The 25339-nt window shown below is 40.1% G+C and overlaps 1 protein-coding gene across 1 annotated transcript; it reads left to right on the top strand.

The window, feature by feature from the left end:
* The first annotated feature begins 14771 nt into the window (after window positions 1–14771).
* Window positions 14772–16476, top strand: LOC131244077 (glycerol-3-phosphate acyltransferase 9-like). The gene is made up of 3 exons (XM_058243761.1): window positions 14772–15229; window positions 15372–15470; window positions 16038–16476. Exons 1-3 carry the CDS (start codon window positions 15054–15056, stop codon window positions 16084–16086), a joined length of 324 nt encoding a protein of 107 aa, XP_058099744.1. The 5' UTR covers window positions 14772–15053; the 3' UTR covers window positions 16087–16476.
* The last annotated feature ends 8863 nt before the right edge of the window (window positions 16477–25339 follow it).

Raw genomic sequence — 25339 nt, forward strand, 5'->3', positions numbered from 1 at the left:
CCAGTGTCAGCGGCACATTCGAGCGATTTCAGCGCTTGCGACCTCCTACTTTTGCGGGTTCTCATAGACCCGAGGAGGCCGAGTATTGGATTGACCGCATCTCTAAGATGCCGAGGCCGTTGCACTGCTCTGAGGTCGAGCAGGTTGAGCTTGCCACCTTCATGTTTGAGAAGGAGGCCGGTTTGTGGTGGGACAGTGTGCTTGCCGAGGAGGACTTCGTGTGGTCGTGGCAGCGTTTGAGGCGCGCTTCCACGAGAAGTATTTCCTGATTTATCGACACGAGAAGGAGAGTGAGTTCCTTCGCCTCCGCCAGGAGGGTTGTTGGTGACGGATGAGAACCGGTTACTGAGTTGGGGCGGTATGTTCCTTTGATCTGGGCGATCAACCGATGAGGATGCGGCATTTTTCCGAGGGCCTGCGACCCGATATCCGATCGAAGATTTGTTGTGCCAGCATTTCTTCATATGCGGAGCTAGTGAGCATGTCCTTGCGAGCAGAGCAGACGGAGATAGAGCGTCCCGCATGTGAGCACCGATGCCTCCTAGGCCGCGATCGGATTTCCAGTGGTGCACCTTTCCTTGGCAAGAGGCCGCGAGTTGATTCTCCTCCTAGGCGTTCGGCCGCCCGCTCGGCAGATGAGAGCTGATCTGAGATGTTCTTATTGTGGGAAGGTGGGGCACTTGGACCGTTCGCTTCTCCCGTATGCGAGCAGTGGTTTTACTCCACCGCAGAGGGTTAGCGTCCGATGCCTCCGGTTATTTCTCCTCCTCCTCTTCGATCGGCGCCAGCTCATCCATCCTTCAGACTGTCCTGGTTTCAGGCCACCTCATCGGCCCATGGTTCCTCCGCCGAATCGTCGCCAGCAGGCTCGTGTTCATGCGCTTTCAGCAGAGGCTATGTCTGACTTGGTGCCGAGGTCCTTTGAGGTGATAGCGCAAATTGAAGGTATTCCCATTTCTGTGCTAGTGGATACATGGTCCACTACTTCTCTTATTTCTTATGCGACGTTAGGCATTTGGGTTTGAGATCTGTTCCTATGCGGAGTGACGCTTACTACCGCTACGGGGATGTCCTCTGCTTTGGGCAAGCGTTGTATGGATTGTTTGGTCGATCTGGGAAGTGGATCGATCCGTGTTGATTTGCTAGTCGCTCCGCTTTATCACTACGATGTTATTATGGGTATGGATTGGCTCACGAGGATGCGAGCTGAGATTGATTGTGAAGCGAGATCAGTGACGATCCATGGACCTGAGGGCGAGATTGTTACTTTTCCAGTTCAGGTCAGTTACCCTCTTCGTATTGATTTTTATTCTTCTCTATTGGAGAGTTCGGCCGAATCGGCGTTAGTTAGTACGCCGGTAGTTCAGGAGTTTGAAGATGTGTTTGAGTCGATTCCTGAATTACCTCCTCAGCGTGAGATTGATTTTGCTATCGATCTTATGCCTGGTGCGGCGCCCATTTCTTTACCCACCTATCGTATGCCTCCGAGTGAAATGGAGGAGTTGAGGAAGCAGATAGATGGTTTGCTAGAATTGGGTTTTATTCGGCCTAGTGTGTCTCCTTGGGGAGCACCTGTTTTGTTTGTGAAGAAGAAGGATGGTTCCTTGCGATTGTGTATTGATTATCGCAGTTGAACTTCTGGTAATCGTGAAGAATAAGTACCCTTGCCCAGGATTGATGATCTGTTTGATCGTTAAAGGGGGCACGGTACTTCTCGAAGGTTGATCTGCGATCGGGTATCATCGATTGCGCGTCACGGATGGAGACGTGCGTAAGACCGCTTTTAGGACCGGCCGGTCATTATGAGTTCCTTGTGATGTCGTTCGTTCCTGACGAACGCACCGGCCGTGTTCATGGATCGATGAACAGGGTGTTTCCCATTCTGCTTCGATTCGTCATTGTCTTTATTGATGACATTTTGATTTATTCGGTGAGCCGGGCAGAGCACGAGGAGCACTTAAGAGCGGTTTTGGGTACTCTTAGGGAGCATTAGCTTTTCGCACAGTTCAAGAAGTGTGATTTCCGGAAAGAGGAAGTCAAGTTCTGGGACATGTGGTGTCCAAGGACGGGATAGCCGTCGACCTTGCCAAGGTAGGTGCAGTGCAGGACTCGGTTCGGTTACCGAGGTGAGGAGCTTTCTTGGCCTTGCAGCTATTATCGACGCTTTATTCAGACTTCTCGAAGATTGCCGGACCGTTGTCGCGGTGACACGGAAGGATTTGAAGTTTGCTTGGAGTGAGCAAAGCGGAGTTAGCTTTTCGGGAGTCAAGGACAAGTTGACGTCCGCCCCTGTGCTAGTATTGCGAGCAAGGGGTTAAGTATATTATATATACCGACGCCTCTCGCGTTGGTCCGGGTTGTGTCCTTATGCAAAGAAGGACAGGTGATTGCTTATGCTTCGCGTCGCTTAAGGAAACACGAAGAGAATTACCCTACGCACGACTTGGAATAACACATGTCATCTTCGCATTAAAGCTTTGGAGACATTACCTCGATGGCGAGGAGTTCGAGCTCTTTTGCGACCACAAGAGCCTTAAGTATATTTTCACGCAGCGTGATTTGAATATGAGGCGCAGATGGATGGAAACATTGAAGGACTTTAAGTTCGATGTTTCTTACCATCCCGGTAAGGCGAACCTTGTGGCGGATGCGCTGAGTCGCAAGAAGGCTTTGGAGTTTGCGGCTACGCCGATGATAGCAGAGTGGGAGATGTTGGAGTTCGTGCGCGATTTTGAGCGAAGCTTACGGTGGTTGAGCCGTATGAGGTTATCGCACACATTCGTGTACGGCCCTTATCGACGAGAGGATCGTTGCAGCTCGGGCAAATGATGAGCTTTTGGTGAAGATGAGGCGGCGGGTTGGTACAGTGAGAGCTCCGACCGGAGTGTTAGTTCGATGGGGGCCTACGTTTTCGTGGCGGTTATGTGTTCCCGACATCCCTGACTTGAGACGTGAGGTTCTCGAGTTAGCCCATAGTTCTAAGCTTGCGATGCATCCAGTAGCACGAAGATGTATCAGATATGAAGAGGTCTTATTGGTGGGACAATATGAAGGTCCAGATTGCTGAATTTGTTTCTCGTTGTCTCACGTGCCAGGTCAAGGCAGAGCATCGCCGACCTCTCTGGGTTGTTGCAGCCCATGCCCATAGCCGAATGGAAGTGGGATTTCATCTCTATGGATTTTATTTCTGGGTCGAGGACCAGAAAGGGATTTAACTCTATTTGGGTGATCGTCGATCGATTAACGAAGTCGGCGCATTTCTTACCGATCGGAGTCACTTACTCTGCAGACGAGTTGGCTAGGTTGTATATCAAGGAGATAGTGCGTCTGCATGGAGTTCCCCTGGAGATTGTGTCTGATAGAGACACGCGTTTTACATCTATCTTCGACTCGTATCCAGAAGCAATGGGTGTGAAACTGAAGTTCAGCACCGCGTTTCATCCGCAAGCAGATGGGCAGACGGAGCGCGTGAATCAAGTCCTGGAGGATATGTTGCGAGCTTGTGTTTTGGATTTCAAAGACAGTTGGGATGTGTCTTCAGGATGCAGAGTTCGCGTATAATAATAGTTTCCAGTAGTATCGGCATGGCTCCCTACGAGGCGTTGTATGGTCGCCGTGCAGAGCACCACATTGTTGGGCGTAAATTGGTGAGCGTAGTTTGCTTGGCCCGAATTGGTGCAGTGACTTCAGAGAAGGTTGACATCATTCGACGTCGACTTTTGACAGCACAGTAAGCAGAAGAGTTATGCGGATACGAGGCGTTGACCGCTTGAGTTTGTAGTGGGAGACCATATTTTTCTGAAGGTCTCTCCTATGAAGGGAGTTCTGCGGTTCGGTAAGAAGGGGAAGCTGACGCCGAGATTTATTGGTCCATTTCAAGTTCTGGATCGAGTGGGAGCGGTAGCGTACCGCCTTACTTTGCCCACACCTCTTGCGGGCGTGCATAACGTATTTCATGTTTCTATGTTGAAGAAGTACGTTCCTGATCCTTCGCATATTATCAGTTGGGAGCAAGTGCAGTTAAGTGAGGATGCCACTTATGTACTGCGACCGACGCGTATTCTCGACAGGAAGGAGCAGGTATTGCGTAGCAAGGTTATCCCTCTTGTGAAGGTGCTATGGACGCATCATGGTGTGGAAGAGGCTACTTGGGAATCTGAAGCTGAGGTCAGGAAGACCTACCCTCTGATCCTCGAGGATTATATGAAGGTATGAATTTCGAGGACGAAATTTTCTTTTTGGTGGGTAGATTGTTACGACCTTGGAATTTTTGTGCTTATCTTTCCTTAAGTAGTTGTTTTGGGGTAATTAGTTCTTTACTCGATTGCTTGTGAAATTCGCATCAATCACTTTAAATTGTATCTGCATGGCTCTAAACGTGTAGATTAGTGAGCGCTACGTTACTCGGAATATGGGATCCATCGCTAAATCCAGTTGTTCGGGAATTTTTAGAAGATCTGGATCGGATCCGACCACGCGTCGAAAGTCCGATGGCGATGATCTTAGCCGTTGGGGTCACCGAGTTGGGCTTGATCTTCACCTCGAAAATCAAGTCGATCGGATGTTGGGTCGATTTGATTGAGCTCGGAGTGAAGAGTGTGAGAACGGTTGGAATTTATTAAGCTTTTATTGAAATTGAGTCGTGTCGCATGCGCGACGATTTTAAGCATTCGACCGTTGGATTCTGGACCCAATTTCACCCTCCGATCAGGATAGTTGGCCCGGGCATATCCTAGTGCTTGTGGACTGATCGAGTTTCCGTGACCGTTGATTTGAGTGTGGTCCGCCACGGTGATCCGAAGAGCCGGTCGGTACGAAAATTCAGCCTAACCTAGATCCATGGTCAATGAGCTTAAGTTCGACCTTTCGTGGTTATAGGCCCACCGAAGTGCTTTGTTAGATCGAGAAAGGCGTGCTTTGGTTATAACCTAAGTATACCTTGACCATAGGGTTATTTCCATCATTTTAAGGCCTATATATAGTCCTTAAACCCTAGCTCTCATTTCCATACGAATTTTCTCTAACCCTAGCTTGGAAAGAGAGTGGAAAAGAGAGAGTTAGTGAGAGAGATTTGTTGGTGATTCATCTTGATTCTTCCTTGTTCTTCTTCACCTTTGAACCTTCACTTTGAATCGTTCCTTTGACGGTTCTGAGTTCCTTTGGGGTAAGTTAACCTAACCCTAACCTGTGTTAGAGCTTAGACTAGACTTGGTGTTATTGTATCTCATTTCTATCCTTATTTTAGGGTATTCTAGCGCCGTTGACGAAGACAACTCGTCTAAATCAGCTCGGCGGTTCTTTCTTCGCTTAAGGTGCGGACTTTAAGTGTATAGGTTATAGTTTTCAAGGCTTTCAATCCCAGTTAGTGATTTATTCTTGTTATGGATGAGATTTCACATGTCAAATGTTGTGTTTACATTGCTTTCCTGATATGCATGTGCTATCTTGAGATTTGTGTATTCTAGGTGTATTTATAAAGTACCGTATACGTATATATTATGCACATATGTTTGCCATGATTAATTGTCATGTATGTATGCTAGGTACATGTATGACAACTCCTTGATAAAAGGAATTGTCTAAGTGCATGTATTTCAACATGCGTCATGTATGTTGTTCCACGTATGCTAAGTGTTTGTAGAAATGCATGAATGATCTAAAGTGTAACTGATTACACTAAATGCGGGCGTTGAGAAGTGATTCTCAATACTCCTATTGATGCGCATGATTTCCTTTATGCAGTTACATTCCAAGTTATTTAAATTCAAGCATCTCCTATGCTTACATTTATGTTAAGTTGATATTCTTCAAGTGCTGGTGTACCATGATTCGAGTTGTTGTTCCATTACTGTCTTACGTTCCATATGAATATCTGTAGTAGTGTAAAGTGTTTGGGACTATGCCTTAGTCCAGGAAATCGGTAATTGACCCTATGAATCGTTGTTGAGATTGCTTTCGCCACGTAGGACGTTTTAGACGAACCCGAGCCGTATTAGAGTTGTCGGCAGTGGTTTGGCCACGCGGAGTGTTTGCACACTCTATGTCGTTCAATTCAACGTGCGCTCGTGCTAGTCGAGTTCGTCAAATAACCCGATTGTCTGATGTATGTTAACCATGTATGGACGCCACTGCTTGAATCTAGGGTACCGAACTTACCAGTGAAATCCTAATAACCATGATACCTGATCCGCTAAGACTCATGAGCCGGACATGGTGGTATGGGACACCGTGGTCGAGCTGTCGGCCTACGCTGGGGTGACGAGCCTCCCCGTAGTGACCAGTGAGCAACTTAACTCGTGAGCCGATTATAGTGGTATGGGACACTATATTCGTGCTGTCGGCCTACATTGATTGGTGACGAGCCCTTTGTAGTGACCTTGAGCATACCTGGATACCGCAAGGAGGTGACGAGCCGATCTGTGGTAGTAAAGGCATGAAAGGCGTACATTGATTGGTGACGAGCCATTTGCTACGACCTCAAATATAAAATCGTATGAGATGTCTAGGATTAACGACCCTAGTATGGATCATTGTTTGGATAGTGACATGAGGAAGTTATCTTAGCTTCCCAATCCTGTTGTGTGAAATGGACTAATAACAACTTGGTAATCATATCCATGCACCGCATTTGCATGTACTTTGTAGATGTGGCGCACTTTGAGGCGATGTCATGCGTAACGTAAGATGAAGACGTTGAGGGTGTACACGTGAGGGCACGCATCATATTGCATTCATCCTTGCATTAACAAGAGTACTTAGGATTTAATTACTTATCCCGCTTTATCATTACCTGTTTGATTGAATCGATAACATGTTAACCTTAGTGCCTTATTGTTCCACCGAGTTGATCACTCACTCCCACGTTTGGGCGGTGTTACACACCCACCAGACTGTCTTAGGCCCCGATGTTGCAGATATGGATGCGACGTCGAGGCAGAGCGGGAGCTGGATGACGACGAGGCCGCCTTCTCCTATATGCACTGACGGGTTCTAGCGAGCCTCGGTCGGATGCGGGATTTCTGGGATATTTTTGGGGACTGAAATGATGTAATTTAATACTTATAATTTTGTTGAATAACACTTTTACACGATCTGGTTGTATATGTAATTCAGGATTTACACTTGTACACTTTTACTATAAGTCTTCCGCTTGCTTTATTCACTTGTCCCTGAATCATATCGTGTTTTGGCTTAATCTATTCCATGTTTTATGCACTAATACTCAACATACATTCATCATTAATTGTGTTGGTATGTCACGAATTTAATAATGATATTGGATTCTGTGGAGTGGATGTTAAGATGTGGAGAAGTGGTTAGGTACAAATTTCTTAAGGGGGAGTAATGTATTAAGGGGGAGTATTGTTTTGATGATTTTTTCTTACCAGTTTTTAACTAGTGCATGATTCTTTATTGTGCATGTATGGTGCATGATTCTTTATTGTGCATGTATGATGCATGGTTCTTTACTGTGCTTATTATGTATAATTTATTTGGTTTTGTCACGAATTTAAGAAATGGGGAGATTGTAAATGCTATCTTATCTAGCTCCTAAGTTTGTCAAATTTTATAGTGCCAAAACCTCTTGGAATCTGTATCTTATGTAACTGTTACTGTAAGATCAAGAAGTTCAAATTCAAGTTCAAGAATTTCAAGTATAAGATCAAGAAGTTCAAATACAAGATCAAGAGACTCAAGAACAACATCAAAGAAGTTCAAATACTAGATCAAGTCTTCAAGCTTCAACTACATCAAGAGAATGATATGTGATGATTCCATCTCACAAATAAGGTTTGTTTGACCCTAGGCTGAACTTAGGATAGGTAATACAATTTGCATTTATATTATAGGTTATCTGATAATTTTATATATCATTTTTCGACTAGTCCTAGTTATGGTTCGACTAGTCCAAGTATTGGCTCGACCAGTCTAAGAATTTTCTCAACTAGTCTAAGGTTTCTTGTGAATTTTCAGAATTTCTGTTGGACCCTCGACCAGTCCTAGAGATTGTTCGACCAGTCGAGTGAACAATGCTCGACCGGTCATGCAGGCTCGACTCAAAGTCTAGAAACATTTCTAAGTCCCACTCGACCAGTCGAGTGCAGGGCTTGACCAGTCAAGCAGGTCACTCGACTAGTCTAGCAAGCCACTCGACCAATCGAGTAGCGATCTCATCTTATCACACCAGAATTTTTGAAATATTATTGGTCCTTCGACCAATTGAACTGACTACTAGGCCAGTCGAGCAAACAGTATTTTTTCCTATAAATTGAGGACGATTTTCAGAGTTTTTCAATTCATTCCAAGATATTCAAGTCACAACTCTGAGAAAACTTGTCCTCACATTTAAGAAGCTAATTGGTTAGTATTTAAGATTCTTTTAATAACTTTTTTGCATATAATTTTGTGATTTCTATTCAATTCTATTTCTTTTGAATAGGGAATATTGATTTTACCCTTTTTGAGATCAAAATCAAATCAAGCTAGCCCAAGTAAATTTAATCAAAAAAATCATTTAGATCTAAGAACCCTTTCATATGTGAATTTGGATATTGAACATCTACATCGAATTAGTTCTATTGGGCTTCATTAGAAGAAGAATATTTAGATAAGCACATCTCAATTTTCTGCATTTGGTTTGTAAGATTACTAAAAAATCTTTCATTTTTGGTTTTGACTAAGATAGAAAATCTCAGTGAGTAGGGTTTTTAATTGTGGTAGCCCTTTGAAAACACAATTGTGAAAGTTTTAGGTGAACCTTGGAAAACCTATTTCATAGTGAAAGCACTACGCCTAAATCGTGAATTTGCGATGCATTTTCCCGACAGACGTCACTTGGTTTAATGATGGATTTAATCTATCGCTAAGAGAAAAAGTCCGTTGCCAATCCCATCTTTCTAGAAAATATGTCATCCAAACATAATGGAATTTTACGATGGACCAAAATCCGTCGCTAAAATCTAATTTACGATGGATTTTGGTCCCTCATAAAATAGCGACGGACTAAATCCGTCTCAAATGTTCATTTTGCAACGGAATACGATCAGTAACAAATTCCCGCCAAAAATAGCAATTCACAACGTTTTTTAGTTTCTTTTGTGATGGATCATGGTCTGTCATAAAACGACTTTTGCCTTCAACATTTATTTTTTTCATTTTTTTAAGAATATGGTAGAAAATTATATTTTTTCCTAGTCTAAGAATTGTTTTTTAATAGATTCCAGTGGTCTAATTGTACATATTTGCATTTAATATTATTTTTTAACAATTGATTGAATGCAAATATATGTGTGTGTGTGTGTGTGTGTGTGTGTGTGTGTGTGTGTGTGTGTTTATATCAAATGAGTGGAAATTATTATTTTTAAAATTTTAAAACTAATATTTAAATGATTTGTAATATGACATGAAAAAGAATATTGAGAAGTTCAAAATTTTTTACAATGTTTGAGAAAAAATGAGATTTTGAAAAAATAAAAATCCTGATTTAATAAAAAATCTATTTTGTGGGGAAAAAAAAAGAATATTGAATAAAGTTGATAATTTTGAAAAAAAAAGAATTTGATTTCTAGAAAAAAATAATATCCTGAAAAAGAAAATTAAAAATATTTTAAAAAATGTGAAAATTTTGAAATGTTGAAAAATGAAAATATTTTGAAAAAGAAAATGAGATTTTGTATTTTGAAAAATAAAATAAAATTGGGAAGTTTGAAAAAAATGGTTTCAAAAAAAATGGAGAAGTTAAAAGGAATTGAAAATTTTAAAATTAAACAATATTAAAGAATCGATACTTTAACAAAAAACCAAACATTTTGAAACGAAAAATAAAGAAGTTGAAAAATTTTGTGATTTTAAAAATAATTGAAAATGTTAAAAATTTGAAATTAAAAGTAAAAGTTAATTATAAAAACATTGATTTTGATATATATATATATATATATATATATATATATATATATATATATATATCATTTTAAAAAAGAAAATTGGAAAGTTGAAAACAAAATGATGCTTTTAAAGAAAACAAATCGGCATTTTGGAATTTTTGAGAAAAATAAAATAAAATTTAATAAAATTTTTGAGATTTTGAAAAAAAATAAATTCAGAATTTGTATTTTAATTTTTTTTTGAAATATTTATAATAAAAATTATATTTTGTTAAAAGTTTTCAAAGAAAAATTAATCATAAAAAATATACATTTTGAAAAAAATGTTATTTTTAAATGGAAATTGAAATTTATCTGTGAAAATAAAAATAAAAATGTAGCCTGATCAGGGTGAGTAACTATTCAAATTGAGGGTATTGATTAGTAAAATAGAGTGAATGGACCAAACATATAAAATGGGCCAAATATTCTGGTAAAAATTGTGACCCAACTTATTGACCTCGTGAGAACCTGAGAATTAATGTTAGTAAGTTTTGTGGGTCCCATCATAATGTGTGTCGAACATCAACACTGTCCATTTGATGTGTCCCCTCTAGGTTATGAGATATCTCAAAAATCATCCATATACAAAACTTAGGTGGGCCATACCATCTAAAACCATGTGAAGACATCCTAAAAAATATAAAAGCACTTGGTGGGGCCCACATGAGTTTTGGATGCGGTTGAAACTTAGTCTGACCCCTCATCCAAGTGGGACACACATAATGAATGGGTTGGATATGTGAATCACATTTAGGCAAGCCCAAGATATGATTATGAATATTTTAAGGAAACCTCTCTCCACTCTATTTAGGTGAGTTACTAATTACCCTTAGCATACTGACTAAACTCTATGGGGTCCATTATTTATTTATTTTATCCACTCCGTTCATCCATGTTAACAGATAATTTGAGGTCTAAAGAACAAAAAGGAAGCATATCTAAAGCTCAAGTGAACCACACCAGAGGAAATAGTGTGATTGAACCTCTACCATTGAAAAATTCTTGTAGGCCACAAAAGTTTTGGATCAAGCTGATGTTTGTGTTTTCTTTTCATCTATATCTTTTTTTATATTATGACCAGGTTGGATGGCAAATAAACATTACTGTGGGCCCAAGGAAGGTATCAACAGTGGAAATCATTATTCCACACTGTTTTGTGTGGCATCGTCCACTTGAGCTTTGGATTTACCAAAAATTTAGAATCAACCCACACCATTCATCCATTTTTCAAGATCATTTAAGAGAATTATCCAAAAAAATTGAATCATATCCAAAGATTAAATGGGCGACACCACAAATACCATTAAAAATTCATAGGGCCCACCATAACATTTATTTTCCATCCAATCTATTCATAAGGTCACAAAGACTTGGATGAAGAGATAAAACAAATTTCATATTGATCTAAAACTTCTGTGACCCCCAAAAGGGTTTCAATGGTAGACGTTCAATCCCCCACATGCTTTTGATCGTGTGGTCCAGTTGATAGTTAGATTTGTCTTATTTTTTGTCTCAAGCCTTACAACTAGCTCACCATATGGATGGATGGTTTGGATATAACACATGCCTCATGATAGGACCCACAGAACTTGATCACGTCACCCAGGCCCCTCTCTCAATGGCGTTAGATTAGATACAGACAGGTTGAGTAGTGAGACTCACCACTGAAGTTACGTCACCAACTTCTGTGGGCCCCATCATGATGTATGTTTTGTATCTACACCATCCATTCAGTTGGAGAGATCATATTAGGGCATAATCCAAAGAATGAATCAAATCCATAGCTCGAGTGGACCCCACCACAGAAAACAGTGGGGAGAGAGTGACGCCCACCATTAAAAAAGTTCTAAGTGCCATGAAAGTTTTCGATCAAGCTAATATTTGCGTTTTCCCTTCTTCCATGTCTTCTTTAACACATGAACAGGTTGGTTCTCAAATAAACATCATGGTGGACCTTCTGAAGGTTTAAACTGTGGGCGTCACTCTCTCCATTATTTTCTATGGTGGGGGTCCACTCCAGCCTTGGATCTGCCTCATTCTTTGTATCATACACTAAAATGACCTCCTAAAATGTATGGATGGTGTGGATACAAAACATACATCATAGTGGGCCACACATATTGGTGACGTCACTTCAGTAGCGAGCCTACTCAACTTGTCAGTAGCTAATCCGCGTCCCCCTCTTAAGAGTTGAGGACTGGTTAGGGCCGGCGCCCTAACCGGTCCTTGTTTCAGCTTCTCTCTCTCCCTTAATCACTCTCCCTCCCTCTTGATCTCTCTCTCGATCTCGATCAGTCTCCCACTCTCTCTCTCCCTCTTCCTCTCCAACTCGGAGCTCGAAGAAGAGAGCCTCAATGAGCACAACTAGGTAATTCGTGGTCTGCGTCTTCTAGGGTTTCTTTCCACCTGTTTCTCTCTTGGCAAAACCCTCTGCAGCGAAAATGGTGAAAGGGCACAAGGGTTTTTTTCCACCTATTTCTCTCTTGCAGCCTGAGAATGTCTTACATCTACAAGGCCAAGGTCAAGAAGGATAAAAACCCTCTTAATCCTCTCGATCCCTCTGCCCATCTGTCTCCCACTCCCTCACTATCGATCGCCTGATCTCTCTCTCTCTCTCTCTCTCTCTCTCTCACTCTCTCTCTATTCCCCTCTCTCCCTCTCCCTCTCTCTCTCCCTCCCTTCACCAAAAACAGCGAGCCATTGATCTGATCGAGCTTCTGACGACCGAATTTCGCAGGTGTGTATCGGCTGGAGTTTAGATCTGGTCCGTATGCTTAGGGATTGCATTCAATCCATCCATAAGGTTTGAATCCACATTTTCCTGATTTTTCTTACTCAAATTCTGTTTTCCCCCAAATTTCTGTAGATATTGGCCAATGAAATCTCTAGTACTGCTTTAATTTGTAATGGCCTCATTCACTGAACCATCGACCAAACTTGTCACATTTGAAAGCTTCTTTGTATTGTAAAGTGTACCTTGAACATGGCATCTGTTGTATAATGACTGTAGTGTGCATTATCATATGTCAATCTTGATTTTCTTTTAGTTTTGTAATTAGTCTAAGGAATTCTGGAAAAATCTATTATCTACTGCCCAATTTGCAGTTCGATTCACTTTAACATCAACTGTAATTTAAAATTTGATTGAGTTTTTCTGAGCATTTCAATGTATTTATTTACCTATTGCCTCTTTTGCAGCTAAGAAAAGCCAAAGAGAAAAAGCAGTATGTGTGCATTACAATTTGTCAAGATGTTGGCTCTATCTTCAGTAGAAACTGAATCAGGTATCCATGTGCCCAGGCCCTTCAGTTTTTGGAGAAAATAGGATAATATTAAGCTTTATTTTTATTTTTTGAAAAGCATGATGTTGGGCTTTATCTGTTTTTTCTCAGTAGTAGCAATTTATTGTGTCAGAGAAACATCTCTACCAATATGGCTTTGAGAGGCTGACTTGTCATCAACAATGAAATCTTGAATATTGTTATTTGTGATTTGGCTCTGGAAATTGGGCTATTTGGATGCCTGAGCAAATTGAATTCCAGACATTCAGTTAAAAAAATGTTGTTTCCTACCGTTGACAAGGGAGTAGTGCACGTACAAAGTGAAAGTAACAAAATTGCAATTTAGAGCTCAAGCTAAAGTGAGGAAGACATTTTATACAAATGTTCCTGATGAATGCATGCAAGCTGTTGAAGATCTGGCTGTCCTAAGGACTTATCCTCTTCTTGTTGTCCTCTTCTTATTGTCTTTTTGAATTTTGATGTTTGGAAAAAAAGGGCAATTTAAATAGCAAGAGAGCAATCAGATGCATTTTTTGGCATTGTAGTAATTTTTCTGTGGAAATAGGAAATATGTGCAGTTCCGCTTTGTTCTATAGCTATCAGTTTGAATTGAGGCATGCATTAACTCAAAATAAACTGATTAAATAAGTGTAATTTTTGATTCACGGTGCATCTAAAATGCGACCTTACAATTTAAACTATTTGATTGGCTACCTGCTTTGATTGTTTACCTTTGGTCTTGAGGGCCATTTCGGTTAATTGGTGGGCAGCACAAGTGTCATTGTGTTGTGATGGTTGGTGAATAGAGGATTCTATGATGTACCTATTTGGATTAATTGTTGGTTGTGGGTTTGCATGTGTAGAGTAATTGGATACTTTGATGTGATGGGTGCAGATTGGAAGAGTTGTGTAATCTGTTTGGATGACTTGCATTCTGTGTTGGGATGGTTGCATAATGGATGAAGAGTGATTATTTGGAGGAATTGTTGGTTGTAGGTCTATAAGTTTGGAGGGGAATTCTTCTGTTGGATGAAGAGTGTTGTATGTTTTCAGGTCTGTATTGTTGGCTGCCTTGGCTGCTCATCTTCGGGCTTGATACAAATGTAAGATGCATTGACATGATCCGTCATACAATTCTGTTTATATTTGTCTTTAACATTCACACTGTATTGTCCTTTTTTTTTTCCTTCTTTCTTTCTTTCTTTCTTTTTGTGTAGCAAGTGAAGAGCAAAGCTGCAACTGCATTTGGTAATAGAGTTTATTTGGAGAAGTACATAAAAAATCCCAGGCACATTGAGTTCCACGTACATATTCCGATTGAACGTTCTATCACATCCATTCCATTAGGAGCTGTTTGGATTGGTGGAAATAAATAATTGAGAAAATGAAATCAATTTCCTCAGATGTGATGGTTTCCCTTATTTGCAAAAGACGAGGATTGAGGAGATTGATTTCCTTTCCTTTCTAAAACCCAACAATCAGCCAAAGGATGGATTGTGATGTTGATGTATCATTTATAGTTTCAATAGTTTCAATTTTTTTTTAAATTATTATTATTATTAAAATCTTTGATGGCATTTTTATAAATTTCATAGCATTCCTCTGTCGTAGATCTTGTGCTAAATGCACGAACTGATTATCTTTAAAAAAATTTTAAAAATACATGATATCATTCTTGGTGAAGTTGTTGGTGCCCGTTTGATTTCCCATGCTGGAAGTCTTACGAATCTAGCTAAGTGCCCTGCTTCTACACTTCAGATCCTTGGTGCCGAAAAAGCACTGTTATGGATCTTCAAAACACAAGGATCAATGAAATTAGTTGAACAAGCAGTTATTTAGGTTGTCCATGTTAAATCTATATTATGCATTCTTATTGTCTTTCATTGAGCTATTTGCTTGCAGGCAATCATTTACAATGCATTTGCTCCATCTTATGACATCATGGGCTGTTGTTTGTGACGTGTGGTACTTGGAACCTCAAAATCTAAAACCAGGCGAGACGCCAATAGAATTAGCAGAAAGGTATTTTTTACTGCCTTGCAATTCCTATGAGATGATACTGGGCATTTGTCACTCTTTGTTCTAATCTCTAAAAGAAAGTCTATGTTGGTTCTTTCTTGCAATTGGAATAACCTTTTGTCTGATAAAATGGCTCTTGTTGCAGAGTCAGGGACATAATATCTATTCGAGCTGGTCTTAAAAAGGTTCCTTGGGATAGATATCTGAAATACTCTCGTCCTGGTCCAAAGCACACTGAACAGAAGTATGTTAGATGTATCTTTTTCTCTTAAAAACCAATAGAGGATCTGGCATGGACAGTCATGGCCTACCTGATTTTAGTTGAATATAGAGGTTTGTGGTGTATAGCCCTGCCCATGGTGGAACACTGCAAGATCTGACCCGTCTCTCAGGTAGGCCCATGGCATGGATTCCTAGGGCCCAATAATGAGGCCAGTGAATTCATCAGGTGGGCCAGTGTACAAAACAAATGGACTTCTGAAACAAGTTCTTTCAGCTATCTATTCATTTCATACCCTGTTGCTGGATGAGTGGACCGGTCTGATTTTTGGGAGATGGTGGTTATGCAGTGGGGCACACCAGATGGTCAGCTTGGTTGTTCACCATGTGTAGTCTTTGCATGTGTCCCCAGCTTGTAGATGGGCTCTCCTATACATGCCTGTGGCCTTGGAAAATCTGATAGATATAAAGCTTATCATACAACTTATGAAGAAAAGGAAGGTCTTGACTCTTGAGTTTAGCATACCAGCAACATGACAATCTAATACAAAAATATTGGCAATATCATAGCACTGTTGTTTCACATTTTCAGGCAACAAATCTTCACAGAGTCGGTTCTGCGACGTCTCGAGGAAAAATGAAGAAAAATCAGGCTCGTGTATGGAATTTTCCCTTTTCCATTTAATGTCCCCATGGGGCTCGTTATGTTCTATTTCTGGTTTGAATAATTTTAGTCATTTCTTTCAGTTAGTGCTCATTGTCAAATGAATGGTTCATGTTAAAATGGTAAAGGTCTAAATTCTATGACTGAAGTTTATTTGATTGGTGTTAATGCAATCTCTATTCAAAATGGAGTCAACAATTATAAGGTCTAAATTTTTGCACATGTACACCACTTGAGCGGTGGACGAGCTCTTCCCCTTCCCATTAGTACTCTACACATTTTTACATTGAATTGATTTTTTTAAATGTCGGTATTAAACTAATCAACAACATTAGTCCATGTAATTACGACGATATACTCACACGTGCAACACATGCATTTTACTAGTTTATTTATATAAAGCAATAGCTCCATAAAATACCAAATAGAATCTACACCAAATATCCAGCTGCAACCAGCCAACCACATCTTCCAAAATTGATTATCCATTTCAAAATAAGCAGTTTGGAGCATTTTATGATTGGTGGAACTGGATTTTCTTTCATGAATATATATATACACATCATTTTCCTACTTTATGTAATTGGTTTGAGTTGTTGTCTATGCTGTGAAGTTTGTGAAATCTATTGCATTTATAATTTTATTTGGTCTTTTTTAATGGTTTTTTTTTTTTTCATCTTAATGCCTTGTGGTTGCAGGGCTTGTAATCTGGAGGCACTGAAAGGATTCCCTTTCTTTTTTCTCGTATTTTCCAGTTAAAAGTAACTTGTTCAAATTGGGTGTTCTCCAATTCCCACCTCTTCATTGGAAATTCTTCTTCTGAATCTTTTATGCATGAATAACAGGTTTCAACTTTTGGGGTGTCTGATTGTATTTAAAGTATAGACTTTTCATTCTCCATTGAAAGGAGGAGAGATTTTAGAGATGACCTTTAGGAAGGTATATCCTCTATTGTTTGTTAGATCCTAATTTCAGAGGGCTTTTGTTTTTCTTAGATTCTAATTCCTGAGAATCCAATTTTCTGGAACATTTCTTGGTTGGTGGAAGAAGAATCTCGTCTACTTCTTTTATTTTCATTTTGAAACAATGGTTTTTTTTTTTTTTAATAATTAATTTTATTTTTTTTTATACATGATGCTTGCAGTCTTTTCTTCCAAGAATATTTTCATCCAAAGAGAAGACTATAAGCCAAACCGACGAAGATTCATTTGATTCTTCTGGTAAGTAATAAGCATCTCTTTACCTTTTAAATCCAACAAAATCTCTTAAATCCTTTTACCAATTTTTTTAATTATTTTTTTAAAATTTACTGCATGCCTTATTTTGCAGAAATTACCAAGCTGACTCTTGCAGATTGCAAAACTGCCTTTTCTCTTCAATTCAAGAACGCGCTAAATTTTCCAAATGCCCCTCTGCAAGATCCGTAATTCATGTTGGTTTTCCAAGGAAATCAGTACCCAACATTCGAAAATTTTTCGGGCAAGTTTACCTAACGATTTATTAATTCGAGAATTTAAAATTTGCATTGATTTTTAGTGGTGGACAAGGTATTTCAATGAAAGATATATACATCCGAATTTCTCTGTCAAAACAGATGGCACAAGAACTACTCACTGAACTCATACGGACTATCTTTATGAGAAATCTATGTCAATGCTGCCAAGATGGTCCCAATATCAATTTATTGCAGCCCATTTCTTTTAGCTGAGACTTCATATTCAAGGAAATAGAACTGAGAAAAAGACAACACAGTAGAAAAATAACTACCCATTGTAAATGAAAACAACAAAGAATATTGTAGAAAGCTTTTTGAACTTAGGTAATTCGATATCCTTTTAAGCTTTGAATTGGGATGTAAGAATGGCATTTTATGTGAGGAATTATGGAATGTTGAGCCTCAGGAAATGTGGATTTTACTGAGGATTTCAATTCCTTATGTGTGGGCCTGTTGTCTGGTGATCTAGGCCATTGAGATGTTGAGCCTGCAGTGGATGGACCATGCTCCCAAAAATCTTCCACCTTTTAAGATAGTAAAAATCAATTGATAGCCTAGAGATGGACGGTTAAGAAAAAAATGTAGGACCAGTTTCAATGGAAAAGAAAGAGCCAAAGATTGGGTGGGTAGGGTCTTCCAATCTTGAAGACTTTTTGGGAGATGGGGGATGAAAGAGCAGCCCATCATATCAACAGTTTGGATCGCCTAACTGTGGGTCCCACACACATGGTATCTAAAGCCTGAGCAACTTCTGGATTTGATAACCCCACCCAAAAAACTTGGAGTGATTTTGGATGACATTTCTGTGTCTTTATCCTCTGCCAAGCTTTCCCTCTTATATCTAGTATTTCTTTCTTGCAAGAAATAACAGTGGAATTTGAGAGAACCCCGACTTTTTCAGCTACCCCACCATCCTTCAGAAAAAAGCTTATCTGGTATGCATTGATTTCATTGATTTTTCTTCCTATTTGTCTTTATCCCATCCAAAATTTTCTTCTTAATTCCTTTATCTTCTATTGATGTTAGTTGCAGAATCAGAGTCTACTTCAAGGCTTGGGTGTCTAAATTTCAGTAACTTCCAGTTTCAGATGTTGGACATCTCAGACAGACGAGACTTCAAGTTTTCTAATCTTGATTTCCTCTGTTGTGCTCTGTTCCTAATTCTTGTTTGGGAATTGATATGTACACCCACCATGATTGATTTGTTAGAATTGTATTTGTGTAAGCCTTGGCACGCTTTCAGGAAGTCACCAACAGATATTGCCAAGAAAAGAAATCTGTATGTCTTGATTCGCCTAACATCTTTCCATATACATTGTTTTATAAAGCAGAATTGTATTAGAAATTGCAGTCTTAATTGAGTATGGAGTCCTGATGTCACTTGTAATCATTTTTTGGTTCAGACCAGAAATTAAATAGGAATTCGAGTTGTTAATGGAAATGTGCATCTAGATAGTGCTTGCCTATAACATTGGACTCGCTCTTGTACAGACATTGTGCTGAATGTTTATCATCAATGCTGGCCCTGGTTTTAGGCTGCTGTGGAGGACAGTATGTCTTTTATGGATAGAAAAACCACTTCAAAGATTCATGTACTCTCAATGAGGCTTTTCTTCTATTTGTATTTAATTAATTAATGTTCCATCTTCTAGAAATACTGTGACAATGTGTCTAGCAGTAGTTTTTGACATGCTTCTTAAATTTGGAAGGGTAGGGTTCTCAGAGTTTGATGAATATGTTCCCATGGTAACCGAAGCTGTAGATTCAAGCTGGAAGAAGTGTCCCTTCAAAAGCTCCCGTCTCCTAGAAGTTTGCAAGTATATATTAGATTTCATTAAGGAGTTGCAGGCTTTTGCAAGTCAATGGTTATATGTTGTTATATGAGGTATCATATTTAGTGGATTCCCTTTATGTGCATGTATTTGTTATATGAGGTATCATATAATGCTTCGGCAGAGGGAGTTTTTATTTTCAATATGATTGAACTTTTGTTTGATGAATAGGACTTATTTTGTGAATAGAAATCTTATTAAACAATCATATGAATTATTTTTTGAATGACTATCAAGTGTAAGATTAAAATAAATAAATAAATAAAATCTGACGATATTTTATTTGATTTACGGATATTTTAGCGACGGACCAAATCCATCGCTGATTTCTGAATGTTGAAGATAAACGACGGATTTGGGTTCGTCACTCTCCTCATATTAGCGACGGACCTTATCCGTCGCTAATAATTTTAATGAGAGTTTTTTTGAATTTTTGTGACAGATTTTTTATTTTTGCGACAGATCTTATCCGTCTCTATTATGCGACGGACCTTATCCGTCGAAAAAAGACCCAGTAAGCAGAGGAAATCTGTCGTTTATTTGGTTTTACGATGGATTTGGTCCATCGTAAATTAGCGACGGATGAAGCCAATATCCCGTGGGTGAGCATATTGGGAGTGGAGTAGTTGTGTGGTTGTTTTTAACACTTGGTGTACACACAGGAATCGAGTTGTGGAGAATATTTTTGTACATTTGTAGTGAATGATTGTAATTTATTTTCTACACATGTGGTGAATGTTGTAATAGAAATAGATATTTATTTATGTTTTATTTTTTATTTCTCTGTATTGGTTTGAGACTTTATACATAGACCGTTCTAGAAATCAAAGTTGTCCTACCATAAGCCATTGGTTTTGGTGTAAGGTTGTTTTTAGAACAACATTAGTATCAACCTCTCAATACTTGTGCATTTGAGGTTGTTATTTATTTCGCTTTTTGGGATTGATAAGTGCTATCTTGTTCTAGTTCTTCCTTAATTCTGCATTTAAATTTTAAATTAGCATAGTCTTATTCTCCCCCTCTAGGACTTACCCTATACCTTCGATGTTATCAAACAGTCTTTCTATGTCATCAAAGGGTGTTCGATGTCATTTAATCCAGCAACCAGACTAGAATTTCACTTAAATCTCAATGCAATCGAATGACCTTTGATGTCATTGAATGGTGCTCGATGTCATCAAATCAGATTAGCTTTTTTGAATTTTTACACTTTACACTTTTCAACTTCCTTCCTCCACTTGGTATTCTTGAAACTCGAACCCTTGAAATCTTCAATCTTAGTATCCTAAGATCCATCCCTTGCCTTAGAGATTCTTGAGCATCAAGTCTATGCTTTTAACATTCTTTTTAATCTAAGCTCTCAAATTCAACTTACAATACAAACATGCATAAAATATACCAATTAACCATTATCATGTTCATAAAATTAAGATGTAAATAGGGGAAATATGCAATATTTGACACTCAACGGTCACAAGGGTGCTGCGTACAATCAATCGATGATGCAGATTAGGGCACGTGTGTGATCGGGCTGTGTTTTTAAGGACTGGGGTCCCACAATCCATTGCCGGGGAATTAAATAGGTCGATTCTCAATCATAGTTCCAATTAATTCACAAGGCATGGCCATTTCCTAACATAGTGATTTGACAACTCTTCACCTAATATCTTGTCTCATAGAAGTTGTTTAAAGCTATGTCGTATCCTGTCACGCCCCAAACCCAGAGATCGGACTCACAGGAATCTCGATTGCCGAATCCGGTTCTGACAGCCTCCGCAGTACCGCATTTTCGGCCCCTAGCGCCCATACGCCAGATTTCGATCTTGGGATCTTACAAGGAGGATTTTTCAACGTACATTTATCTCGTAAGAAGCATAACCACAAGTTTACCAAAATCACAAAGGCAACATCATCATCACATATCCACTAATATAATCATTTGAATACAATGCTAAAAGAGAAATACATATATCGAAAATCAAAGCTCCAAGCTCAACCGCACGCTCCTACCTCAGCTCGATCCTAACATCACTGCATGCATCTATCGTGCATAAGCTTATAAAAAGCTTAGAGGATGATGTAAGTGTGTGAGCAGTATATGTATTAAAATGTAAAATTAGAGTAAAAATATACTGATAAGTCTACGAACCATACAATATTAGATTAAGCAGAAATACTGACAAGTCCATGAGTCATACAACATCAGAGTACGCAATACAAATCAGCTATGCAAAAGAGGAGTTCAAGAGAGCCAAATATCAGATGCTGAGGGTACAATGCAATATGTAAATCCTGCTGAATCCATCTAGGTCATATAAGTGCAGAAACATAACAACTTAAAATGTCAAATGCCTACGGATGTAATGCAATATGCGATGCGAATGAAATGACCAAGCTGGAGTGTGAAGTTGGGATGATAGTATGTAGTATCGTAGGCTACGGGGTCCACCACAAGGGACTTCTATCCAAACCAATCTCATACCTAAATTTGGATAGTTAGACTCAATGTGGTAAACTCTTGATCTCAGGTTAGTCACGCGCCCTAACCGAAATCTTAGCCATTGTAAAGGCATATGTAACAAATAGTTGTGCACCACCAACCCGAGTGGATAGTGAATGAATGAATGAATGAATATGCAACTCCTATTCCACAAATCAATACTATACATCTATAGGATCATCACCAGGATCTAGTACACTCCAAGCTGACTACTACTCCAGCCGGCCGTGTAGCCCAGTGAGTGAAAAAGAGCTCACTATCTGCCTGCTAGTAGTATACCAATGCCTACCCGGTTCATCAATAGTGAACCCATTTGCGAGCTGGTCAAACTTATCCTAGCTTATAGCACTCTCACTCGAGCGGATAGGGCCACACCCCCTCCTAACGGACCATGACACAGTGGGATACGCGGTCTCCTGGTATTCGACACACGGGCACTCATGTAAACACTCGATCTCGACGTTGGGTCATCTCTTGGCCTTGGAGGTTTAAGGACTTTCACTCACGGACATTCAAAGAGCCCAGATGCTCGAACTCAAACATTTTAAGTGTCCCCTCTGGTCATCCACGACATGCCTGTGGAGGTCACAGCCCTGATATCGCTAGGGCATATAGTAGTCACAATCACACAATGTAAGATGCATGAGTCATGTAGTCCAATCATGCATCAATCCTGCGCATACCGTGCGCTCATGTGGGATAACTCCACCTATCAGGGAGTCCCATAAACCATTTGTACTATGGCATATGCAATGGTCAATCACATCTCATAATAAACATGCAGATGATGTGTATGGGCATGTATCATGATGCTATGCTGTCACATACTCATAATCGATATCAATAACCGGCATCAACAATCGGCCTTGACAATGTGGACATTTAACCAACATTACCCCCCAAGAAATGACCCACATAGAGACTAATATATAGTGGACTCATGGCCTCACACAAGGGCCTAATATACAACACCATGGGCCTTACTCGAGAGCTTAATATACATCATGATGGGCCTCTTACATGGGCTTAATATACATCACAGTGGGCTCCATTGCCTAGCCCTCAAATGCACCACAATAGGCATCATCATATAGGCCTCATATACATCACATTGGCCCTTAAACACGTGTTGAATATACATCACAATGGGCCTTAAATACGGGCCGCATATACATCACATTAGGCCTCGATAATCGGCCTCGACAATTGCAATCGCCTTGATAATCGAATCGACATCGATAATCGGCTTCAATAATTAGAATTGGTAATTGGCCTCGACAATCAAAATCGGCCTCGTGGAAGGTCACAATGTGGACATTTTGCCATTATTACCCATCAATGTGGACATTTAACCAACATTGCTCCCAATAGTGGGGATTGGCTCACATAGAGCCAAACGTATCGTGGGCCCATAGCCTCACTCATCGGCCGCATATACATCACAATGGGCTACATATAAGGGCCTCGAATATATCACGATGGGCCGCATCACATGGGCCTAATATACATCAAGTGGGGCCGCATTATGTGGGCCTCAAGTACATCAATTGGGCCACATGACATGGGTCTATTACACATCACAATTGGCCACAACCCATGGGCCTCAATACATCGCAAGTGGGCAACAAAATGGGCCGCATGATATGGGCCTAATACACATCATATGGGCCACATCACATGGGCCTAATACATTAAGTGGGCCATGCCAAAAAAGGCCATAAATAAATACAAACATACATCAAGGTAGGGCAGTTTGCAATCCACGGTGAGAGCTAGGATTATACCTAAAATCATTTTCATAGTTGTGGGTGCAACATGTGTATCATCGTACACTATCATTCTATTGGGCACATGGTGCACCAGTGATGATCAACACCGCCCAAACATTGCCCATGTAAAACAACACCTTTCATACATTCTCCTCACATACAGCAGGTGGGCCCTAGATGGTGTGGATACAAAAATACATCAAGGTGGGGTCCATAGCACCACCCAAACATTGTCCAACACACCGTCCAGATGATCGGGACGGTGTGGATGAAACTCATACAACACAGTGAGGCACCATAGCACGTCCAAGCATGTCCAGCACCATCCAGCATAAACTGGGAAGTGTGGATGAAATAAATACATCATGGTCGGCCCCACAAAGACCATCTAGAGATGGACGGTGTGGGCATAAAATGCATACATCACATGCATAAGAGATGGGGTCCACATCCTGACGAACCGCCTAGATTTAAACAACATACATCACATGGGTCACACTGTCCACTATCCATATTTGGATGGTGGATCGCATGGATGAATAAGCATACATTAAAGGTGGGTCCCACATCCCACCGAACAAAGTGGGGACTCCACATGTGTGGCTAAGTCCCATCGTCCAAAGAAATGGTAGGACGGTGTGGATAAGACCCATATATCATATGTGGCCGGGTCCCACAGAACTTTCTTATGGACAACAAATGTGTGAGGTACCCACCATTCTCATCACAGGGTCCCACATGAGGCCCACCACATACGTACATGCACACACAATATATGTATATATAGTATAAAATTATATTATTAGTATATATACTTTATATATATGCAGGGGTTTGCAATCCACGGTGAGAGCTAGGATTATACCTAAAATCATTTTCATAGTTGTAGGTGCAACATGTGTATCACCGTACACTATCATTCTATTGGGCACATGGTGCACCAGTGATGATCAGCACCGCCAAACATTGCCCATGTAAAACAACACCTTTCATACATTCTCCAGCACCGCACCGTCCACCCTGGATGGTGTGGATACGAAAAATACATCAAGGTGGGGTCCACAAGAGTGGCCCACCAGCCCCAAAGATCGAGCTAAGATTCTGACGGTGTGGATGAAACGCATACAACACAGTGGGGCACTACAGTACGTCCAAGCATGTCCACCATCCAGCATAAACTGGGAAGTGTGGATGAAATAAATACATCATGGTGGCCCCACAAAGACCATCTAGAGATGGACGGTGTGGGCATAAAATGCATACATCACATGTGAGGGATGGGGTCCACATCCCTGGACGGTGGACAGATTAAAACATACATCACATGGGTCACACTGTCCACTATCCATATTTGGATGGTGGATCGCATGGATGAATAAGCATACATTAAAGGTGGGTCCCACATCCCACCGAACAAAGGGGGACTCCACATGTGTGGTTTGAGTCCCACCGTCCAAAGAAATGGTAGGACGGTGTGGATAAGACCCATATATCATATGTGGTGGGTCCCACAGAACTTTCTTATGGACAAATGGTATGAGGTACCCACCATTCCGTCAAAGCAGTGGGTCCCACATGAGGCCCACCACATACACATACACACACCATATATGTATATATAGTATAATATTATA

This window comes from Magnolia sinica, chromosome 1 (genome assembly GCF_029962835.1).
Source record: "Magnolia sinica isolate HGM2019 chromosome 1, MsV1, whole genome shotgun sequence".
In the NCBI taxonomy this organism is placed as follows: domain Eukaryota; kingdom Viridiplantae; phylum Streptophyta; class Magnoliopsida; order Magnoliales; family Magnoliaceae; genus Magnolia; species Magnolia sinica.